The sequence below is a fragment of the Puma concolor genome, chromosome B2 (assembly GCF_028749965.1).
Source record: "Puma concolor isolate L17-30 chromosome B2, mPumCon1.1.hap2, whole genome shotgun sequence".
Classification (NCBI taxonomy): domain Eukaryota; kingdom Metazoa; phylum Chordata; class Mammalia; order Carnivora; family Felidae; genus Puma; species Puma concolor.
Genome location: NC_141671.1, coordinates 131859645 through 131877113, shown reverse-complemented (window position 1 = coordinate 131877113; position 17469 = coordinate 131859645). Strand labels below are relative to the sequence as shown.

The window sequence follows — 17469 nt, the reverse complement described above, 5'->3', positions numbered from 1 at the left end:
AGCCTGTTGCTAAGTACCACAGATACATTTAAGAGAGGAAATAACAGGGTTTTTGAGATGCTCAGTGGTGACTCTCCTCTGTAGGCCGGAGTTGATAAGAAATGCTGTCACAGAAGCAGGAGACCTAGTAGCCATGACAATGATAGGATCCCAGAATCACAGAAGCCATGTGGTAGCACTTAACCACCAAAATCTACATGCCATAATTTCCATCATGGGCAGGAAGTTTGGAATGGAGTGAACAGGAGGCTGAGCTCTAGAAATCTGTGGAAATGTTGAATAGAATAGGGTGTTGCTGGGTGCCTGAGTGGCTCAGTTTGTTAGGTGTCTGACTCTTCATTTTGGTTCAGGTCATGATCTCACCATCATGGGATCAAGCCCCTCATCAGACTCTGCACTGAGCATTGAGCCTGCTTAGGATTCTCTCTTTCTCTGTCTCTCTGCCTCTCTCTCTCGAAATGAATAAATAAATATTTTTTAAAAATAAAGAATAAGATGTTAAAAGAAGTAACGTAGATGTACTTCTACCAAGGATATTGCTTAATGTATATAATCAAAAGAGATCAAGAATAGATGAGCAGAAGACTGGCCAGCTGCCCCAATGGAAAGCCATGATCCCTTTCCCATTTTTCTAATCCAAGCCAGTTTTCAAACCCACTCCAGAATATCTCTGTTGACTGAAAAAAGGCTAGGTCCACATGAGGAAGGACGCTGAAACATCATGGCAAGTGTATACAGTAGTAAGTCCCCTAATTTTTCCCCAAAGAGTCTTATGGCAATATATTAAGGTAGCCATGCGCTGGAAATGGGGAATGAATGGCTTTTTAAAGGACTATTCGATATAGAGTCTGAATTGATGTTAATATCTAGAGACCAAAGGCACCTTCTGACTCCCTGGTTAGAGTTGGAGTATGTGAGGGTCGAGTAATTAACAGACACCTAGCCACTTGCACATGTTCACTGATCCACAGATCCATACAGAGATCGTTCCCCCAGTTTCTGAATGTATAACTGGAATGGGCACATTAGGATTTTACAGAACTTTCATATTAGTTCCTTGATTTGTAGAATAAGAGTTGTAGTAGTAAGAAGGACAAGTAGAAGTCCCTGAAAATACACCCTCGACTCTCGGCCAAGACTGTAAATCAAAAACAATTTACATTTAGGATGTAGGGGTGATGGGTCTCACTATATCCCACATTTAATCCACCATTCTGGCCTAACAGGTGAATCAGCATGCCATTGAGTACCTACAAACTTATCCAAGTAGTAGCCTCATTTGCATCTGTCATATTAGATGCAGTGTATTTACTATAACAGATTGCCACATACTCTCGTGTATGTATGGTTTCCAGCTCTGTCTATATCTATCTGTCTTATACCTATCAGAATGAGAATCAGAAACAGTTTGCAATCACACAGGATAGATAACAGATAGATAGATACATTCATGGTCTTGCCCCAATGCTATATTAATTCTCTATTAATTCTTTGCCATAATGGTCCAAAGGGATCCAGGCCACCTGGAATTGCCCACAGAACTTCACTTTAATTCTCTAAATGGATGACATATTAGAGGTTCCCCCATTTTATCTTGAATGGGATAGACACTTATTCCAGATATGGATTTTTCCTACCCTTTTTGCCTCAGCTATCACCACTATGTGAAGATTCATAAAGCATATGATAACCTGACATGGGATTGCATCTAACATCATCTTTACTTTCTTTGTAGTAGAGGAAGTATGGCATTGGGCATATTATTATAGCTCATGTATGTGCACCACCAAGAAACTGCCAGCCTGAAAGAACAGTGCAATAGCATCTTGAATGTACAGCCAAGGCAAAGGACAGAGCATTATCCTTTAGGATGCAGAATAGATCTTAAGCCATCAGCCACTGTATAGCTGTGTTCCCATTAAGTAGAATACATAGGTCTTGGAACCAATGAATAAAACTCAGAATGGCCCCACCATTACTTCCTGTGACCCTTCACAATTTTAGGCTTTGTGAATCTAAATGTCCTGGTTCCCAGAGGGGATGCTTCCACCAAGGAACACAATAAGACAACCACTAAACTTAAAGCTATGACTGCTGTAGACCTGCCAGCAAGGAAAGGAGTTACCATATTGTTAGGGTTACTTGACCCTTATCATAATAAGAATCTGATATATTGGGCACTCACATAATCTACTAAAGTGTCCCTTGGTTTTCTTATACCCAGAAGTACAGCAACCACAGCCCAATAATAGTAGGGTAACCTGTAGGTAACCTGTATGATATGAGAGTCGACATCAGCCTACCAGGAAAGCCACCTGGACCAACATAAATGATAGCTGGAGGGGAGGAGAATCTGGAGTGTGTGGTGATGAAGGGAGATGATAAATATCAGTTACAGACTTGGGACCAATTGCAACAGTGGGAAGCTACATTTGATCCACTGATCCTTCTCCTCTTAGTTTTCCCAGAAATTGTAAATACCTGGTAAGAAGGAAGTAGAGCTAAGTAGTATAAGGGGTGGACTGTAGTAGATGCTGTTGTTGTCCAGATATCCTTAACCAGGCAATGCACTGATCCCTAGGCTGCTGGGAGTTTTGAGTTTTAAAGGCCCACAGCTGGCTAGTTTTCTGGAGAACTGACCTTAGCCAAGCAGAAGTCCCTTGCCTGGGAAGTTATCTCCCCTAGGATGGATAGCCCATTCCAATAATTGACTGGCATGGAAATACTGACTGTAGACCCTCTTGTTTCAAGATGAGATGAGCAGTCTGAGCTCCATCATCTCCTGTGGGATCAGCCAAAGCTGCACTTATTCCCCCTGCCTTACCATACCTCTTCCTGCCTTTCTCCTGAGACTACTCCCTCACCAAATTACTTACCCAAGAATCCCCACATGTGGCTGTGCTTCTAAGGGACCTGACCTGGGGTGCCTGGGTGGCTCAGTTGGTTAAGCATCTGACTTCGGCTCAGGTCATGATCTCACAGTTCATGAGTTCGAGCCCCACGTTGAGCTCTGTGCTGATGGTCCAGAGCCTGGAGCCTGCATCAGATTCTGTGTCTCCCTCTCTCTCTGCCCCTCCCCATTCACACTCTGTCTCTCTCTCTTTCTCAAAACTAAACATTAAAAAAAAAAAAGAGTCTAAGGGGCCTGTCCTGAGAATTGCACTTTCCCAGAATCAGAACAACTGTTAAGCTGTAGAGTCACTATTATTAAAAAAAAAAAACAAAAAAAAAACCTTTTTTTTTTTTTGTTTATCTCCAAAGACCTTCCTCTTTCATTGAGTCACACTCACTCTGTGTGCTAGCCACCATTTTCTAACCTTCCATCACTGATTTAATTTTTTTATTAAGCAGCTGTTAAAAAATGTAACACTATGTTAAGAGTGTTAGAAATGCCACTTGATTCTTCAACAGAGTCAACCACTTGAAATAACTAGTTTACAAAGATTGGGTGAAGAATATGAGTAAGTGCCAGAGAGATAACAGAAACGAGCCCTCTATAAAGCAGTTCTGTGCAATTTTATCATTCCTGAACCCACTGCAGTAGGTTCCAAATGTGCAGTTAGAACTGGGCTGCTCAACATCTTAACCCAGGCCGCTCATAAGATATTTCAAACCTTCATAACTCTCATGCCACCTAACCCATCCCTTCCCTTCTGCATCCAACCCTGATTCCTAACAAATAAAGAAATAGATACTCTCATGGATGAAAAAAACTCCTTGAATTCCTCCTGTTCTCCCTTGAGTAAAATTTTAGCATTCCTTCTCTAATCTCTGAGAAAGACTTTTCTTTTCCACCTCAAATAACCTCCCCAGTTATATTTTACCTGATCTTCAACTTATTCCTTGAAACTATTTTCTCTTGTAACTCCTGCCTTTTCTCTCCTACTTGTTCCCAACTCTGGGTTTATAAAGATACTTCCTTTATTCCCAAATTAAAAATGAATTTCCTGTTCTACTAATGATAGACATAAAGGCTGTTTCCTTTCTGGGATCATTATGAATAACTCTGCTATGAACTTTCTTGTTGATGTGTAGTTAAGTATACATGCACACAATTCATCAGACCCGTCTAGAGGGCTTGTTAAAACACAGATGACTGGACCCCATCCCCACATATCAGTAGGTTCAATAGATTGGGGGTAGGGCCCAAGAAGTGTCATTTCTAAATGTTCCGAAGTTGTACAATTTATAGTACGTTCCTACCAAAAATTAGAATTCTTCACCAATAGTTGGCTTTATAAAACCTGAAGTTTGATAATATGGTAGGGGTACAGTGATATCTCATTGGTTTAATTAACTTTTCTCTGTTTATTAAACTTTTCAATGTTTACTAGCCATTTGGATAATCTCTATTGTGAAATGCATAATCAAGTCATTTGTCTGTTTTTCTATTGGATTTTCTCCCCCTTTTTTAAAAAGCCAAATTTAAAGAGTACTTTATGTGTTCAGAAACAAGTTTTTTGTCATTGTTGGTGATGGTGGTGATTGTTTACTTAGGCTGTAAATGGGTCCTCCCAGCTAATATTTTTATTCTTTTAATCATATTTTTTATAAACAGAAGTGTTTTGTTTTTATGTAATTAAATGTACTAATCTTGACTTTTTTTTTGAGTACATGATTGCTAAGTTTCATTCAACTGTTATAGCCAGTTCCACTTTGTAAAAATAACAAAACATTTCTATCAAAATTATATTGTGATGTGAGTACAGGTTTGCTGCTTTTCTTTTGGTATAGCTTTAGTAAAAAATGTATGCCAAACTTCTTAAAAGTTTCAAGGCTTAATAAAAATACAGAGACTAATAATTTCTCAATGCAGACTAGAGGTTGAGAAAAGGATGCTAAGAGCTTTTTAATCTTCCAAATACAGATAGTCCTCAGTGTAAAGAACATTTTCTAAATACAAATGCAGCAGATTCGCAGGTGACCAAACTACCCATGTACACTGAACCCACTCCTACAGCTTCAGGGAGGGAAAGAAAGCAGGAAAAGATGGGAGAAAGGAACAGAAAGAGTTCTGTCACTACTGTTGAGAAGCTCTTGCTATAGTTCATGTTCTCCCCATTCCCCAAAACTTCTATTCCTATCTCTGGTTTCCCCCATCTCCACCCCAAATTCCTTGTCAGCAGAGAGAACTAGAGAGCATTTTCCTCCTATTTGGCGGATGGCAGGGGATTGGGGACGTGAGGGACCACAAGAGCCAGCACTACAATGTCAAGTTTCTTCTTGGCAATCCAATTTGGAATTCACAAATTATTTTTTATATATTAAAAAAACACAATTATAAATGGTAGTTCATTTCTACCATTAGAACATTTCATTATAAGTCAAGCAAGTTAGTGTGTTTGGACTTAAAAAGCAAAACCACCATAAATGACATTTTTTAATGGAGAAAAAATGTCCTGGAATCTAAACACCTTTCCGATAACAGCTTTTGAACTGCAAACCATTTAATGGAGACAGGAAGTACCTGATAGAGCCAGTTACAGGGAATGACTACATAGAATGAGTGCTTCTTGGCTCCAAAGTCAGCGAGGCAACTGAAAGGGGACGCCTGTTTTTGGCTCTTCTCTGCAGGAGGAGCTCCTTGCAGCTTTCAGGTCCATTTGAGGGTCTTCTCCTTCACATAAGAAAACAGGATCCTTGGGTTTGATTGGCTGTGCCAAGGGTGAAGTGTCAGGGATTGAGGACCCAAAAACATCACTGGTCTTCCCACCAGGTGGGTTCAGACGCCACTGATTTTCCAAAAAATAATACTTCTCCTTCCAGGGATTTTTGTCCTTGTAGGTATGTCCTGAGGTTCTTCAACTGGTCCAAAAATATTAGATGCCTTCCTCTTGGGCCTACTTGGAGGAACAGCTTCTTCTGGACTTACAAAACAATTGCTCAGTTCTCCTCCTGAAGGCTTCACAGCCCTGGAGCTGGCCAGCCACTCTTTCTAGCCCTCGAACATGTTGCCTTCTGCTGAACGCCTCCCTCAGCCCTCCTAATTTTAACTTTTATATTTAGTACATTTTGTATCATTAAAGAAACCCTTCTCTACCTCAAAGTCATGAAGATATTCTCCTATATTGAATAACTTCATAATTGGCCTCATATTAGATTTCATATGCACCAGGAATCGACTATTGTGTACAGTGTGAGTTAGAAGTCCAATCTCATTTTTTTCTTACATGTTACACAGTTATCCTAGCACTATTATTAGGTAGATTTTCTTTCCTCCCTCCTCCCTGTAATATGCCTCTGTCATATATCAAATATCCATTTGTGTGGGGACCATTTTATTTTCTTCTTGCTGAAATACAGAAACATTGTTACTTTTTTTATGTTGATTTTGTATCCAGCAACTTGACTTCACTGAATTATTGGGTTTCATGTGTTTGATTTACTTTTAAGTGCTTCAAAACTTCTGACCAAGCAAGCACATGCTCCCAGTAAGAAAAGTGTTCCAAAGCGCCTCAAAGTCTCTTATAAATCTAAATTTAACTTACACATTTGCTAAAGCCATTTCTTTTAAATATTAGAATGTCACTTACAAACTTGGTCACATTCTTTTTTAAATTTGAAATTACAAGTCAGTTACACATTTTAAATAAATAGAATCACAACATTAATCCGTCAGATCATCTAAAATGCAATGTCTTTTAAATATTACAAACACTTTAACATACATCGACAGGCTATTCTTAAACCTAACATACTAGTTCTAATTATATGATTTAATTCATCATCCTTGTATTATAGATCTTCCTTTGATTGAAAAGTCAGTCACCTTCTAAATGAAGCAGCTTTAGCATTGAAGGTGATAAGAAGTTTCATTTCAGGAGAACTAAGGTTACCACCTGGAGCAAGTCATTGTTACTAAGTATGTAATTTATGATCTAAGATACTGGCCAGTAAGAAATTTGAGACTGAATGGGAACCTGGGGAAGTGTAAGTGCAAGATAATCTACAGGTGGCACCCGGGTCTTTCTAAAAATCATCTCTAAATTACGTGGCATCTAAACTCAAACTCTTCAGATGGAATTTCTCAACCTGCCTCTCTGAGTTCACAAGGCAAACATCCCAGTTAAGAATTGGGCCTGGGGCCGTTTGTACGTGGAACTTGTGTTTCAAATCTTTGTCTGTGTGTGCTTGAGCCAGGGATTGGGGAAATGGGGGCATGGATGAATGTCTCCTTGACCTATGGACTTTTCAGTTCTTGGGAGGGTGGAGCTAGTGGAAAGCCATAGCAAGACCCCCTGAAGTAAGGGGGCCCGGGACAAGGCCCACTCTTGTCTTGGTCTCAGGGCAAAACTGCACTAAAACTAGGACAGAACTGCAGTTGCTTTTCTATCCTTTTCAAGTAAAGCTGTGAAGCCAAGTACAAAGATTATCCTAGCAAATCAAGGGAAATGAAAAGGTATATGGGGTGCCCGGCTGGCTCAGTCAGTCAGTGGAGCACGTGACTCTTGATCTTGGGGATGTGGTGGGTTCCAAGCCCACATTGGGCGTGGAGATTGCTTAACAAGAAAAAAATCTTGGGTGGGGGGGGAAGTATACCAAAAGCATTTAGCTGTCTTGAGGGCTCCAAAGATGAGACTTCAGAAATATTTTTATATCTCAACAGAACAAATCAGTTCCTCAAACCACAAAGGCCGTTAACTTACTGAAACTTATTATTAGAGCAGTTCTCGGTGGCCGTAATGTTAGAATTTCTTTACAAGAGAGACTTTAGAGGCAGATACCTAGTTGGAAGTGGAGAGAATTGAAACTGCATTTGCACAGTGGTTTCCGTAAACTGAAGAAAAAATGAGGGAAAGCTGCGGGCCGGTGGCACCATTAGTGCTTTGCCACGGCTGCGTGTGCCAATGTGTCCCACCTCCCAAATTCCTGTTTGGCCTTAAGATACTAGAAACAAGTCAGCAGCATTAAAAATACGAAGTAGCTTCTGTGTCATTTTCTTTTTTCGGCCATTGTACACACCATATCAACACAGATCCTTTGGAGACTTCTACGTTAGGAAACACTCCTAGGTGACACATGAAGGAGATAAGCTACAAATGAATAAATTCACAAAAATACACAGAGAGATCTTGATACATGTTCTGTTTGATGAGCAACTTGTGGAAAGTGAAAGAGGCCAGACTGATATGGATGTCATCACTTCTCTTTTACACACATACCTGTTCTAAAACGTCAAAAGTGAACAACTTCCCCGTCGTTGATTTAAAACCAAGAGGCATTAAAGCTTCCCTAGGAACCATGCATACCTTACACTTGCTCAAATTCAAGTCAAAGGAAGGTATAGGCTCATCTCCTTTCCTCCAGTTTTACCTACGACTTTCACTCTCGGTAGACTACAAGGAATCATGTGTTTAAGGTACTTGAGGGGCGCCTGGGCGGCTCAGTCATGACTCTTGATTTTGGCTCAGGTCACGATCACACGGTTTGTGAGACTGAGTCCCGTGTCAGGCTCTGCACTGACAGTGAAGAACATGCTTGGGATTCTATCTCTCCCTCTCTCTCTGGCCCTCCCCCACTTGTGCTCACTCTCTCAAAATAAATTAAAGCTTTAAAAAAATTTTTTTAATTGGATACTTGAAATGTTGCATATATGGTCAGTCCCATCACTTCTTGTTCTTAGATTCCATATTCTGATTTGTGATTACTGATGTTCAAGGACCTGGCTCAGCTATGAAAAAACTGTTCCTTGCAACTGAAGCAACCCTATAACAGTTAAAATTTAGTATATTTGTAGTTTTGTAAAGCTTTGTCATAGGTCTCTGCCATTAATGCTAAAGAAAATATTGCCCGCCCCCCCCCCCCACCCCATCCACATCTCTTTAAGCTTAGAGTAGAGAATGGTGGAATTTCGAGGTGGCTAATCCCAACTCCTGGGAGATGTTTTGAGATTTTGGGTATCTCCCTAATACCAGCAGGAAAACAGTATTATAATTCAACAGTTTTTATGGAGTGCCAACAATGGGTAAATCATTATGCTAATATAACGGAGAAAAAAGTTACATATTTCAAAGGAACTTACATTCAAGTGAGATGAGTCATATGTACCCAGATTACACCATAATTTATGTAATTATTCCTTTATTGTTGGCATAAAGTTGTTTCCAATCCTTTGCTGTCACTCAAGACATTGTCACAAACATTCATTCATTCATTCATCCAATAAATATTAATTTAGTGTCTCTGATATGTCAATCACTAATCTCAGTGCTGCAAGATTTCATATCACTGCAATGAATGGAATATGTATATAATACTTCAAAGTTCCTTTGTGAAATTTCTCCAGAGAAATTTTTGTTCAAAGATTGCACCAGCTTGTGATTTAATGTAATCACTAAAGAACAGAGAGGGATGACCTATTAAATCTCAAATGAAGAGTTATAGAATGCATGTCTGTGGTGATCATATTCTCCCCAGGAGCAATTATAAAAAAGATACAATACACTTTAGGCTTTTGAAATATATGCCCAATTAGAGGCAAAACCCTTCAAAAATTGAGTTCTAGATCTGCTCAGATACATGAAACCCAGGATAGCCAGAAAAGAAAACCTGAAGATAAAGACATTTTTAATCACAGGAAAATTATGTCTAGCAACCTTCTTTTTAAAAATTCCCTAAATTCTATATCACCTAAATTCTCCATTCCTGGTTTTTTTTTTTTTTTTTTTTTTTATGTTTATTTATTTTTGAGAAAGAGAGACACAGAGTGTGAGCGAGGGAAGGGCAGAGAAAGAGAGACACAGATTCTGAGGCAGGCTCCAGGCTCTGAGCTGCCAGCACAGAGCCCGATGTGTGCCCGAACCCACAAACTGTGAGATCATGACCTGAGCTGAAGTCAGTCGCCCAGCTGACTGAGCCACCCAGGCCCCCCATTCCTGTTTAATCCAATTAAATATAAAACCCCAAAGTAAAAAATTTGCATGATGAGAAAGGAAGGGCTGCTTATTTTCCTCCTAAATTATCAGAGTCTTACTGCCTTTGAGGATACAGCAAACCAAAGTTTTGCCTTCAGCATCTCAGTCACAGGTACAGTTTCCTCTTATTGTGGTTGAGAAACTCCGGTCCCTACTTACAAAATGTTCTCAATCATCCACCTATTTGTTGGCGTTAAGTACTGTTTTGGCGACCCCTAGTGTGAAATGTGGTATCAACACTGCACGTGTTGAAAATCTTTATAATATTTTAAACTTGCTTACAGACAAAAAATGGTAGCTAAAATAATTTTTCACCAAAGGAAATGTGACTTTATCTCATGTCAATTTGAAATTCATATTTTTCTGCAATAATAAATTTAATGTAATCTCTGGGTATAGAAGGCATTTGACAAGAAGAGGGTGTTTAGAGAACGATATATCCATACAATGAAATATTATACAGCTGTAAAACAAGACCAAAAAGAGAGAATGAGGAAGCTCTTTCATGTACTCCATGATACATTAAAAAAAAAGCACTTTGCTACCATCTACATTTTAAAAGGAGTAAAATATCATATATATTTGTGTTTGCCTATATACCTCCACTAAAAAAAGTCTCTGGAAGGATATACAAGATACACATAGCAATGGTTACTTACTGAGGATGGGGATGGAAATGGGTAGATGTTAGAAACTGCATTCCTTTGTATACTTTTTTGTTTTTGAATGATGCCTTGGCTATTCAAAATATTAAATGACTTTTAAAATATTTAAAGCCATTAGCACAAGACCGAGAAAATGAAAAGATAAAATACTACCTGCATTTCCAGACTTAAAAAATACACAAAATATAATTCTGTCTAAAAATATATACTTTTTATTTTCCTTATGCATTTTTAATTCTATAGTCTTTTCCAATAGAATCTTTTCTTGCATATTTTTCTTACTCAAATGCCAAATTATAAGATGGTATTTGATAGTTACATAGATGTGACTAACAGGCAGGATTGACTTGAGGTAATAATAATATCTTGGGTCAGGAAATATTAAAGGCTCTCCTGGAATGTCTTCCCATGCCTTCTCCAAGGTCACTGGTTACAGACCAAAATTCTTTATTGCCAATACGCATAAGAAATTGTGATATTCCTTAGTAGGTCACAAGGAACATCTTTAAGTATATATAGCAGATACTTGGGAATAAATCTAACAGAAGATGTGAAAGACCTTTATGGGGAAAATTGTCCAAGCATTATTTGAAGTAAAAAAAGTAGAAGTAAAAAACAAAATGTAATGCTTCCTATGTGCATAGATAAGAAAGCTCAATATAGTTAAGATGACAATCCTCTCCAAATAAAATTAAAATTAATTTAATTACAATTCAAATTGAAGCAGGGTTTTTGCGTTATTTGCAAGCTGGTCTTGTTAAATGGAAGGTTTCTTGGTGACTTTAAGGGTCATTTGGGGAAATGTACAAGATATCATCCAGAGATTTGTTTAGATTTTAAAACTTAATCTTTAGTTTATTAAAGTTATAAATCAAAAACCTGCCTTTTTTCCTTAAGCTTGTAAATTCAGTTAAAAATCCTAGACTATTCATGGGGCGCCTGTCAGTTAAGCATCTAACTTCGGTCATGATCTCAATGTCCGTGAGTTTGAGCTCCGTGTTGGGCTCTGACAGCTCAGAGCCTGGAACCTGCTTTGGATTCTGCGTCACCCTTTCTCTCTGCTCCTCCCCTGCTTGCGCTCTTTCTCTCTCTCAAAAATAAATAAATGTTAAAAAAAAATTTTTAATCCTAAACCATTCATAAGTCTAGCAAAATTTCACAATTATTCTTAATAGGCCTTTGGATAAAATTTAGATCCACTCCAAATTTTGACTCTTAAACATTTTAAACCACATTTATTAATGTAATATGTTGCATTTTCCTTGTAAATATTGCAATTGTCTGAGGACAAATAAAGGTTTTTCACATAAACTGGTTTCACAAATCTAATTAAATTTACAAATATGTAAAAAGGAACAAGTTTTCTTGCATATTCCTCATTACTGTATAAAACCATTACCACTAAATTGTGTCCCCCCACCAAAATTCATGATGAAGTCCTAACCCCCAATAACTCAATGTGACCACATTTGGAGAAAGGGCCTTTATATAAAATGAGGTCATATACGTGGACGTTAATCCAATATGATTGGCCTTTTTATTAAATTTTTAAATTATTTTTTTTAGAGAAGTTTATTGAATATACTGCAAGGGAGTGGTAGGCAGGATAGGAGAGGGGAGGCTGTCTGCGTTATTAGTCTTTTTATAGGAGATTAGGACACAGATATACAGAGAAACACAGAGAGAAGATGGCCATCTGTAAGCTAAGGAAAGAAGCCTCAGAATGAAACCAACCCTGCCATCACTTTGATCTTGGACTTTTGGTCTCCAGAACTGTGAGGAAATAAATTTCTATTGCTTAAGGCACCCAATCTGTGGTATTTTGTTTGCGCAGCCCCAGCAAATTAATATACGTTAGCTGTTAATTACTACATGTAAATGTATTTTCCATCTAGTTCTTTTTTTCTTTCCAAATATTTATTTATTTATTTATTTATTTATTTATTTATTTATTTATTTATTTTTAATATGAAATTTATTGTCAAACTGGTTTCCATACAACACCCAGTGCTCATCCCAACAGGTGCCCTCCTCAATACCCATCACCCACCCTCCCTGCCCTCCCACCCCCGATCAACCCTCAGTTTTTTCCATCTAGTTCTAAAGGCCTTTGAATTTGAGGAATTCTTTCATATCCTTCGAAACATTCTTTTTAAAAAAATTTTTTTTAATGTTCATTTTTTTTTGAGAGAGAGAGAGAGAGACAGAGTGTGAGCAGTGGAGGGGCAGAGAGGAAGACACAGAACTGGAAGTGGGCTCCAGGCTCTGGGCTGTCAGAACAGAGCCCAACGCGGGACTCCAACTCATGAACTGTGAGATCATGACCTGAGCCGAAGTCAGACACTTAACTAACTGACCCACCCAGGCGCCCCCTTAGAATCATTCTTAATGAAATGGAAATAATATTAATTTCTGTGGCTTTGTTTGACTACTCAATCACAATTTCCATGTGGATTTTACTGACAATTCTAAATTCATGTAGAAGAGCAAAGGATCAAAAATTGTTAAGACATTTCCAAAAAAAAAAAAGAAATTGTACAGGTTTCACCCTGCCAGGTATCAAGACTTATTATAACGGTATAATAAGCACCATCTCAAAAAAGTTTAAAAAATTATAATTACCGTGTTACCAATGAGCATATAGACAAAGAGACTAATGGAACAGAATACTTAGAAACAGATCTGTGCATATACAACAGAAGCATTAAAGATGAGTAGGGAAAGGTTGTACAATTTAATGAATGATGGTTATCACTATGAACTAGTTAGCCATATAGGAAAATATTTGAAAATTAGATCCCTAAAGCCAAACAAATCAAAACTTTCAGGTAGATTAAATTTCAAAATATAGAAGTCAAAATTATAAACCTTTTAGAATAAAATAAACTATTTTTTATGGCCCTAGGGTAAAAAAGTGTTTTGCTTCATTTCATTTTTTAATCCAATTGCAAAAAGCAAAAACCATAAAGGAAGGCTGATACATTTTACTACTTTAAACTTAACCTCTTACAAGTTATCATAAAGAAAATATAAAGATGAATTAGAGACTGGAAAAAAATATTTTCATTGCATATAACTAGCAAGGCTGGTATCCAGAATATACAAAGATCTCCTAAAAAATTAGTAAGAAAAACACAAACATCCCAATAAAAAAAATTGTCAAAGAACATGAATATGCACTTCACAAATCAGAAATATAATGGACCAATAAACTCATAAAAAACATGCCATCTCCCTAGTAAGCAGGGATTGCAAATTAAAGACAATGAAATTTTGCTCCATCCATCGAATTAAAAAAATATATATTAAATGTCTGAGGACCCCAAGTTTTGGGAAGGATGTGGATCAAAAGGAATTCTCATTCTCTTCTTGGCAGAACCAATTGGTATAACCAGTTTGGACAACAATTTGGCAATAACTAGCAAAGCTTGAAGACACTCATCCCTATCTCAACAAATTTTTACCTATATCTATGATTCCCTAAAGAAACTCCTTCATGTGTATAAGAATATATGTACAAGAATATTTATTGCAGCATTGTTTCTTATGGCAAAAATATAAAATTAAATGTCCATTATTGAGATAATGGATATATTATGGTATATTAATTCAGTAGCATACTACATGACAGGAAAAATGCATTAAAATTGCATATATCAGGGTGTCTGGGTGGCTCAATGGGTTAAGCATCTAACATGATCTTGCAGTTTGTGAGTTCCAGCCCCAGATCAGGCTTTATGCTGCTGGCTCAGAGCCTGGGGCCTGCTTCAGATTCTGTGTCTCCTTCTCTCTCTCTCTCTCTCTCTCTCTCTGCCCCTCCCCTGCTCTCGCTCTCTCTCTTTCAAAAATAAACATTAAAAAAATAATTTTTAAAATTGCGTATATCAACATGGATTCTGACGAAGGAAAATACCCACAGGGTGTCATTTTATGTAAAGTTTCAAAACACGCATACCAATAACACCTTGGATACACAAACTTTCAGCAATTAAAAAACAAAAACAAACAACCAGACTCAGGAAAGATTAACTCTCAATTCAAGCTAGTTTCCTGAAGTGAATAGATTAGGAACACAGAGAACTTCATGTTTATTTAACAACGTTGGAAACAATGGCAAAATGGCAAGCTTTGATATATCTGGATGGTGAATCCACAGATGTTTATTATAATAGCTTAAACAGAGTAAGACTTTTTTTTTATTCATTTTGGCACAGGCATTTGATCCCATAAGGAACATTTTTTTGTCATTTTCTTTCCTTTAAATCTTTTAAAAAAGAAAACTTAAATTATGTTTCAGGTGTACAACATGATTTGATATGTATACATAATGAAATGATTGTACTATAGTCAGACTAATTAACATATCCATCTCTTAACAGTTACCTTTGTGTGTGTGTGCGGGTTCGGAGCACCTGAAATCTATTCTCTTGTGCAAATTTCTAACATTCAATACAATATTAACTTCAGTCATCATGCTGTACATTAGATCTCTAGACTTTCTCCTCTGTACATAGCTGGGATTTTGTATCAGAATAAAACTATTTTAAAGTTCTCTTTCTCCCAGTAAAGAATTCCTTCTATTTGGCTGCCATGCAGTTGTTTATCCTTTCATCAAATGTTTTTCGAGAATACAATCTCTGCCAGGCCATGAGGATATCATAAAGATAACATAAAAGAAGCATGTGACAAAAGATACCATCGAAAACGTAAACTACTTTTCCCAAGTGTTTGAATTCACATGAGGAAGTTCTTAAACCAAAAAGTAGCATATAAAGCGAAAATATGAAGAGAGGCGGACAAGACGCGAAAAGGAGGCACAATTTACATCTGTCTGGCATGGCCAAAGCCGATTTCAAGGAGATGCTTTTGAGCTGACTTAAAGAGAGAAGTCGTTAGCCAAGGGAACAAAAGCATTCCGAGCGGAGGGAACAGCTAGTACAAAGAATTGGACAGGCGAGCTGCACGGAATGTTGAGAAATACAGGCGGGGGGTGTGTAGGGTGGGGCGAGGGGCTGGCGGGAGACTATCAAATTAAGAAGCCGGAGAGGAAGGAGGGGCTTGGTGAGGAGCCGGAACGTGTCAGAACTGGTTTAGCACTTCGGTCACCGGGCAGGAAACGGCGGCCCTGCAAACGTTGAAATAACGTTCACTCCACATAGCTTACACGACACAGAGTTGGGGCCAGAACTCGGCGGCGACTGATTTCAGGGTCACCCACCCCTGGCTGGGAAGGGACTGCCACGCCGCCACATTCGTTCCGAAACCAAAATTATACCGACTTTATTTTCACAGTTGCCTGTGGCCCCGTCCTACTTGAGCTTCCCATTTCTTCTCAGCTCTCAACCTCCAAGGATGCTCCCCGCCTCCCCTACACCACACTCCATTAGGCCGCCGGCTGCCTCGTAAACTGCGACGACCGTTCCCAGAAACGGACGTGCACGAACCCTCAGAGACCACAGGTCCCAGCATGCAAAGCTCCCTGTTAGTAAAAGGCTCACTAACTGAACCATAATGCAACGCTCTACGAAGGGGGCGGGGCTCTCTTTGGGGGGGGCGGCCGACGTGTAGTATCGCCTAGGCAACTCCAATTGCAGGGCAAAAAACACAGCCGCTTCCGCCTCTGAGCCCTAGGACCGCGAGTCCACGCAACTTCGTCGCTGTGACGCCATTCGTCTGCGACTGCGCGGGCCTGTAGGTTCCCTGCTGCGGCCTGTCTCCCGCGTGAAAATCTAGAGCTGTTGGTTCTCATCTGTGGCCTCTGACCTGGGAGCAAAGGGAAAGCGGCGAGATGACGGACCGCTACACCATCCACAGTCAGCTGGAGCACCTGCAGTCCAAGTACATCGGCACGGGTCACGCCGACACCACCAAGTGGGAATGGCTGGTGAACCAGCACCGCGACTCCTACTGCTCCTACATGGGCCACTTCGACCTTCTGAACTACTTTGCCATTGCGGAGAATGAGAGCAAAGCGCGAGTCCGCTTCAACTTGATGGAGAAAATGCTGCAGCCTTGCGGACCACCAGCCGACAAGCCGGAGGAGAACTGAGACCGCTGTGCGGGAGCATCTCCTGAGTTCCTCCCTTTTTGTCGTCATTCCTGCCTGTTCCTGTACCAAGTGGACCGATTCTCCATGGCTCCTATTTCTCGTGCTTTCCTAGTGCAGAAGTGCTTACCCGAGGGCGTCCCGCCTGACCCGCCGTCCTGTGGACCCTTTGGAACACAGCGCTGGGATACCATCAGGACCCCTGAGAACTGAGACGGTGGAGAGATCCTGAAGCCAGCCAGAGAGGGGAGAAAGCACTGGAATGAGACGGAATTTGGAGGCTCGTTTTTGGCTAGTTGATTGTTGTCGTTGCTTTTTCTATAAAGTTTAGAAATTTTTCAGTCACTTGGTGTGGACTACTTGTGTTCGGGTGGAGGGGTCCAGGGAGGGCTCTGGGGACTTTGGTTTCGTAGGAGACGGGAGAGGCTGGAGGTATGGGAAGTGGAGAAGGGGATGAGCGGTGGCGGGGTTGAGCCCAGGGCCAGTTCATTGCCAGACAGTTAAGTCCGCCTTGCACAACCTTTATAATATTCCCCAGCCCTGACTTCTTCCAAGAGCTTTTTTCAGACCCATAATGCCTTCAGTATTGAGGTTTCTGATCACTGTATCCCACCCTCGTTTTTTTCTTCCATTCAAAAAATCTTTGCTAGCATTGCCCACTCCTATCCATGCAAGTTGCATCCTTGGGACTGTGAAAAGTAACAGGCTGTCAAACGAGTTCTTTCATTCAGCATTCAACAAATATTTGTTGAGCTCTATGTGGTGGGCATTTCGCTATGCTTTTAGAGCTTATGTTATACTTGGGCGAGGGAGACTGCACAAACTGTAGGCATAAACAGGCAAG

At 39.5% G+C, this 17469-nt stretch overlaps 1 protein-coding gene across 1 annotated transcript; it reads left to right on the top strand.

Moving 5' to 3' along the window:
• The first annotated feature begins 16236 nt into the window (after positions 1 to 16236).
• SF3B5 (splicing factor 3b subunit 5) lies at positions 16237 to 16970 on the top strand. The gene has a single exon (XM_025925496.2). The coding sequence runs from the start codon at positions 16368 to 16370 to the stop codon at positions 16626 to 16628; it is 261 nt and encodes an 86-aa protein (XP_025781281.1). The 5' UTR covers positions 16237 to 16367; the 3' UTR covers positions 16629 to 16970.
• The last annotated feature ends 499 nt before the right edge of the window (positions 16971 to 17469 follow it).